Source organism: Trachymyrmex septentrionalis, unplaced genomic scaffold (assembly GCF_001594115.1).
Source record: "Trachymyrmex septentrionalis isolate Tsep2-gDNA-1 unplaced genomic scaffold, Tsep1.0 scaffold19, whole genome shotgun sequence".
In the NCBI taxonomy this organism is placed as follows: domain Eukaryota; kingdom Metazoa; phylum Arthropoda; class Insecta; order Hymenoptera; family Formicidae; genus Trachymyrmex; species Trachymyrmex septentrionalis.
This window is the reverse complement of record NW_017305071.1, coordinates 2,973,632-2,980,500: the sequence shown is the minus strand read 5'-3', so window position 1 is coordinate 2,980,500 and position 6,869 is coordinate 2,973,632. Positions and strand designations below refer to the sequence as shown.

General features: G+C 31.0%; 2 protein-coding genes across 2 annotated transcripts in view; one reads left to right on the top strand and one right to left on the bottom strand.

Annotated features, from left to right (window-relative positions):
• The window catches only part of LOC108746894 (F-actin-capping protein subunit beta), a 4,353-nt gene extending 4,062 nt beyond the window's left edge, over positions 1–291 (bottom strand). The window contains exon 1 of the mRNA XM_018483976.1: positions 225–291. The gene's annotated coding sequence lies outside the window, so the exon portion shown is untranslated. The remainder of the gene's footprint in view (positions 1–224) is intronic.
• On the top strand, positions 28–5,962 carry LOC108746897 (rho GTPase-activating protein 26-like). Its single transcript, XM_018483980.1, has 20 exons — positions 28–452; positions 741–898; positions 1,071–1,142; positions 1,325–1,426; positions 1,507–1,617; positions 1,725–1,829; positions 2,490–2,561; positions 2,777–2,843; positions 2,970–3,067; positions 3,146–3,240; positions 3,328–3,409; positions 3,515–3,617; positions 3,718–3,939; positions 4,163–4,268; positions 4,424–4,788; positions 4,869–5,078; positions 5,164–5,323; positions 5,413–5,469; positions 5,531–5,610; positions 5,683–5,962. The coding sequence occupies exons 1-20, from the start codon at positions 293–295 to the stop codon at positions 5,772–5,774; spliced, it is 2,517 nt and encodes an 838-aa protein (XP_018339482.1). The 5' UTR covers positions 28–292; the 3' UTR covers positions 5,775–5,962.
• The last annotated feature ends 907 nt before the right edge of the window (positions 5,963–6,869 follow it).

Below are 6,869 nucleotides of genomic sequence, written 5' to 3'. Positions count from 1 at the left end.
AATCGCGCATGTGTGTTAGGTGTATATATATGTATATATGTTGTGTGTGTATGTGTGTGTATATATATATATATAAATATACAGTCTGGATTAAACTGTTAAGTGTTTGCACACATTGCATCCCGATGATGGCGAATCTGCGCGGATCTGCGCGAATAATCGTGCAGTAATGATAGTGATCGTGCGTCTTATCACGGGTGATCGTGGGTGACAGCGTGACTCACGAGTTAAATTCGGACCCTCTCTTTCCCCTTCGTATTCATGACCCTTGAATTTTCGTAAATAAACGAGAATGGGTGTTGGCCTCAAACCACTGGAGTTTACGGATTGTTTAACCGACAGTCCGTACTTCCGCGAGAATCTTCACTATCACGAGCGCGAATTGGAAAAGACCAGTCAGCAGATCAAACGGCTCGTTAAGGAGGTCAAAGATTTATTGCTAGCTGCTAAGAGTAAGTTCATGATGCGACGTTTTTTTTTTTTCTTTACTCGGACTATCGAAACATGTGTTTGTTGTAACAGCTGTTGCATATATAATTTACCTCCGTACGTAATTAGTAAGTCAAGGCTTTTGCAATGTTCTTCCACGACAAAGTGAATTTAGAGATAACAATCTGCTTGTTTTATTTTTTTCTTTCTCTATCAAAGATTGTAGAAAATAGTTTTTTATCAATGTAATCTAATCTTTCCTTTGCTCGTTAAATTAGTTATAATAACGTATGTGTTATTTTTTTTTCTAGATTTGTCTAGAGCGCAAAGAGCCTTTTCCAAAACATTGCAAAACTTTAGTTTTGAATGCATCGGCGAGAGCCAAACTGAGGACGAGACTCATATATCTCAGAGTTTGAAAGAATTTGGCAAACTTATAGCATCCATAGAAGATGAGAGGGATCGCATGGTATGCAATGAATAAATTAGTTTGTAGAATATATTCATTGCATTTAATAGATCTTGATAGAGAACATTGTAATTCTAAAATGTTGATATATAAAAAAGATTAGATTAAAGGAGATTCTATTAGTATAGTAATGATGATGTCATTCCTTAAAATAACTTTTCTTTTTCTATAGTTGGAACGAGCGTATGATCAGATTATATTACCTTTGGAGAATTTTAGGAAAGAACATATCGGTGGAGTTAAGGTAAAGCTATTTAATGATTTGTATCTATACAATTAATATTTATATATATGTATATTATATATATATATATATATTTCCTATGTATATATATATATATATGTATATATTTATTTATATCTAAAATATTTCAAGCCAACAAAATATGTTTAGTTTTATTTACTTGGTGTTTTGTAACTTTTCAGGATGGTAAAAAGAAATTCGAGAAACAGACGATTAAATTTTGTCAGAGTCAAGAGCGTTACTTGAATTTATCCACAAAAAAGCAGGATAATGTTTTGCAAGAGGTATATTTAATGATCTATGAAGAATTTAGGATTGTATATCATTAAGTAATTAACATTTTGTATGCATGTGTAATCTATAGGCTGACGCGACGTTGGAGATGGCTGAAAGACACTTCTCTCAAGCTAGTTTAGAATATGTGTTTTTACTGCAGGAAGTTCAGGAGCGGAAAAAGTTCGAATTTGTCGAAACGGTAGTAGTTTGAATAAAAAATTATTCTTTATTATATATTTAAGTGTTTTCTACATTAAACATATGTGCAAAATAAATTGCAGTCTAATGTAATATAAAATATTCCAGTTGTTGGGATTTATGTTTGGATGGTTGACGTTCTATCATCAAGGTCATGAAGTCGCGAAAGATTTCAAACCCTACATGACAGAGCTACAACTAAAAATTCAGAAGGTTGGTAATGATTCCTATAATGCGTTTTTAACTGCTTAAATACGTTAAATTATATAGGAGAAAAAAAAATATTTTATCTCTCTAGACGATATACTTATTTCCTTGTTAATGCATTATTGCGAGTGACGATAACGTAGAAGCATTATTTTAATGACTTAATAATTTAGTGTTATCGCTGTATGTTTGTATGCAAGAAAATTTTGTTGAAATATGCATCACTAACATGTAGATACATGTTTGCTCTATAGTATTCTAATATTGATAATGAGAGTTCTCCTTTTTTCCAGCTTAAACCAAAATTACATATTGCATAAGTTAACAATTCATAATTTAGTAATTAATTGAAAATTAATTTTAATAAGAATTTAAAATATAGAATTCCGCAAATAACGCGCGCTATGTAATTGCTAATAAAGTAAGTTTAACTTATATTTATATTATACATTAAAATAGAATTTACAGCAGAAATACATTATTAAATATTTATTATAATTTTCTTTTGGAATTGGTATAAGGATACGGAAAAACATAGTCATTGATAAATGAAATCTGTAACATTCGCGACTAAATTATTCTATAAAGTACCAATATAATAAGATTGATAACAGCATGAAGCGCTTACTAATTTTTATTTGTGTGTGTGCGCGTGTGTTTCACAAGACTAGAGAGAATTTCCTTGCTACCCGGGATAAAACTGAATCACTTATGAATAAAATGAAGGACATGAAAAAGGTACGTTACATAGCAATTTTTGTATTTTTTCTCTTAATTACTTAGTAAAAATTAGATATATAGAAACACGTTGTTTTGTAGTTTTATTCTGTCATTTTAAGTGTAAGCATTAAAAATTAAGCATTGAATATCGATCATTATTTATTAGTAGTTATGGATTTTTTAAATGTAAAGTATGCTTTCTACATTCACCTGTATCATCTTTTTTTTCTTAGTCCGCTGTAGAAAGTGGTCTCAACAAATTACACTCGCGCGAAGGATATCTATTTCTAATGGAGAAAAGTAAGTTCATTGTAGTATAAAAAAGTTCTTTGGTGAACTGATTGTTTAGTGAGTCTCAATATAAATATCGTTTAAATGCTATATTATGTCGCTGACTATGTGCATTACAAAAAAACATGTTTGTAGAAGCATTTGGTACAACATGGACAAAACAGTATTGCACATATCAAAAGGATAGAAAAGAATTCACTATGATTCCTTATAATCAACTCACAGGAAAATTTGTAAGTGAAGTGGAAACTTAATTATTAATGTGTTATTAAGGATCTTTAAAACGATTTCTCAATATTTTATTTTTATAGAGTGGTAAGGAAACTCTTACACTGTGGTCTTGCATACGACGAACATCGGACACAATCGAAAAAAGATTTTGCTTTGACATCACTGCCATAGATAAGTAAGTTAAATTCATGTTTAACATATAATTATTTTATTTTATTATGAATGAAAAATGATTAAAGAAGCTTCTCTACTGTTTTTCCAGACCTAGTGTAATATATACATTCCAAGCGCTTTCGGAAGAGGATAGGAAATTATGGATGGATGCTATGGATGGGAAGGAACCTGTGAGAATCTTTGTACATTTCAATGATATTCAAATGGTCGCTTTTACTACTTTTCTATCTTTCATAAACGAAATTGCGTGTAACAATCGTGTAATCATTTTCCAGACCTGTCCACGATTAGGTTCTTCCACGAGACCCGAAGATTTGACGTTGGCTGAAACCGGTTTTACGTTCGTATCGAAATGTATTGCGGCGCTCGAAGATAGAGGTGATACAATTGACTTTTTCCTCAGTTAATCGAGCTTTCTGCTCGTTTAATATCATTGATTAATATGATTAATTTATTAATTTTAAATAATTGTCGACAGGACTAGAAGAACAAGGTTTATACAGAGTGGTCGGAGTTGCTTCTAAAGTAAATAAACTTTTAATAATGGGTCTCGATAAGAGGAAAGTGGATAAGCTCAGCTTAAGCGATCGTTTTGAATGGGAGAGTAAAACTATTACTAGTGCGCTCAAAACTTACCTGAGAACATTGTCCGAGCCATTAATGACTTTCCGATACTACAATAGCTTCATTACAGCTGCGAGTGCGTATAGGTATTCTTGATAATATATTGTTTTATTTTATTTTTGCTACTATATCTATTCTCGGAGATTAAAGAAATTCCACGATAGATCTGCTTTCTTCCTTCTATCTCTCCGTTTTTCTCAAATACTTCAATTCGCCCTCCCTATTATTATTTTCAATATTCTTTCTGTATAGAAAAAACTAAAGTTTCATTGTGATTTTTATATTATGGTATTTAACAGAACAGGAGATGAAGGAAACTCGGATAAATGATATACACAATCTCGCTTATCGATTGCCTAAACCCAATTTCAATATGCTGATTCTTCTTATTACTCATCTTTGCAAGTAAGAAATATTATTAATTTATAGAACTTAGCTTTTTTTTATTATATATGTGTACTTCTAAGTTTTACTTGTTTATCTCTAGCTGAGAGATAAAATTTTGTTAAATTTTATTTAACTTTTGTTAAATTTTATTTAAACTTGGATAAAATTTTCAGCGTAGCAAAAAAAAGTGATAAAAATCTGATGACTGTGGGGAACTTGGCGGTATGTTTTGGTCCGACTTTATTACGGCCAGAAGAAGAAACAGTAGCTTCTATAATGGACATTAAATTTTACAATATTGTTGTTGAAATATTGATTGAGAATTATGAAAGAATAGTAGCTGGACCACCCCAAGATTCTTTGCAGCGCGCAGTGGCAGCGCAGTCTACGCTACAAGCCACTGTTATCCCAAGCAAATCGCAATGCATTAAAATGGAAGAAGGTCCAACTTCTTCGGGTAATGGAACGGCATTTTTAAGATATCCGTTACACACAGCGGTACATACAACAGTTACACCTGCGTCATCACACGCGCACGTAAGTTTGTAGCATTGTCTTTTCTTTCATCATTATATATATTCCATATATATATATATATTTATATATTACGTATATATTTCGTTACAAGATCTTACTACGACGGTCAGCCTTTGACTGTTAATAAGTCGCCCACTATTGATGAGAGAAATAATGGAGATTACGATCGAGAAGATCTTGATAGCACAGGTCATCGTATACCGTCATACTTGGATAGTCGCGGCGGTGGTACAAGCAGCGGTCGCATAAAATTGACTAACGCGAACCTTATGTATCATTCAACTGATAAAGGTCTTATTCTTTTTTCTTATGTTCTTTCACAATAATCTCTAGTATTTGTCGATATTTCCTCTGAACGAAAATGTTATTATCCCAGTTCTAAGCGGTGGCAACACGAGTAGTTCGAGCGAATCAATAGCCTCGGATCCTCATCCTTTTACAGGCGAATTACCAATAAAACAAAAACGTGGCACCATGATATCCGTGCACTATCCCACGGCTTATCCTCAGCGTAGCAACTCGTCATCGATATGTCCGTAAGATGTCCCAATTCTTTCATTGGCAAAAATCTATTTTTTTATTCGATAAATATCTTTTATTATCATGATCTTATACATAATTACAGCATCAACACTTCACCCGGTAGTGGACGTTCGAGTCCTGGTCAAATTCCAGGAATTTGGTAAGTATTCTACATAAGATGTAGGAAGATTTTGGAACTCTAAGTTTTTATATATTCTTAGGAGAGTGCGAACCTTATATGCGTGTATGGCGGAAAACGATGGCGAATTATCATTTGAACCAAATCAAATTATCACAAATGGTAAGAGGAATACGAAAGTATTGATTTTTATAGAGATTTGAAAGAGGCACGTAACAAAATGTATTATTACAGTTAAGGCCTCTTTGGAGCCAGGTTGGCTGGAAGGTACATTAAACGGTAAAACGGGTTTAGTACCGAAGAATTATGTGGAGCAACTGCCCTAAGTACTGTGAAGGAAAAGAAAACCAAAGAGCGTCTGAGAAAATGTAGGCAATTTTATCATTAAAAACAAATTTATAAATATTCTTTTAGATAATGTTCTTGATATCACTGAGAAGGAAGCAAATTTATGAAACTGTACTATACAAGAACAGCCATGTTTTGAGCTTTCATATTATAATTTTGTTTGGCTACACACTGCTTAGTCAATTATATTATATATATTATAAATAAATAAATATATATATATATGTATGTATTCTTATTTAAACATTATTTATTAGAAGCATTTTATTCTATGTGTATCTAAATTGTATATAATGACTTACGAATGATATACATGTGCATAGGACCATATAGAATTAATATTTCTATATGTATTTGAATACATTTATACTAAAAGACATTCCCATGCAACATAATGTATATGGAAATTCCATGGAGCTTCTAGGAAATTTTAAAGATAATAACCATTTTTTTTATAGTATTGTATTATAATTATAATAAAATATATAATACCATATTGAGAAAATACTGATTATCTTGGAAAATTTTATAAACCTTCATAAAATATGTTATTTAATATTATATCATAGTACCGATATCAGAAAATGTGAAACGCAACTCGTATAAAACGAAATGCGATTACGCTTGAAAGACTGGATTTGAAGAACTAAACTTCAATTTCAATATTATAATGGAAGTATAAATGCATGGATATGTAAATAGATATATTTTACCACAATGTTGATTCCTGTGAAATAGTATGCATAGTTCATATATAGTTGGTCAATCAGTAATATTATAAATGTCTAGACATTTAGTAAAAAAAGATAGTAAGCGTTACAATTGTGTTACATGTAACACAATTGTAACTCTGTTAATAATGAATTAAAAAAAAACAACCATTACTATCTCACAGTTTAAATTTTAGTATTCATACTTTAATCTTCATATTAACTTGTTTTTTGAACTCAACCTATATTAATTTTAAGTTTTATTTAATAATAAAATCATAACGCGATAAATACAGTATATAAATGCAAACTGAAAACGAATATTACCTTATTTATATATATGATAGCATATATATATATATA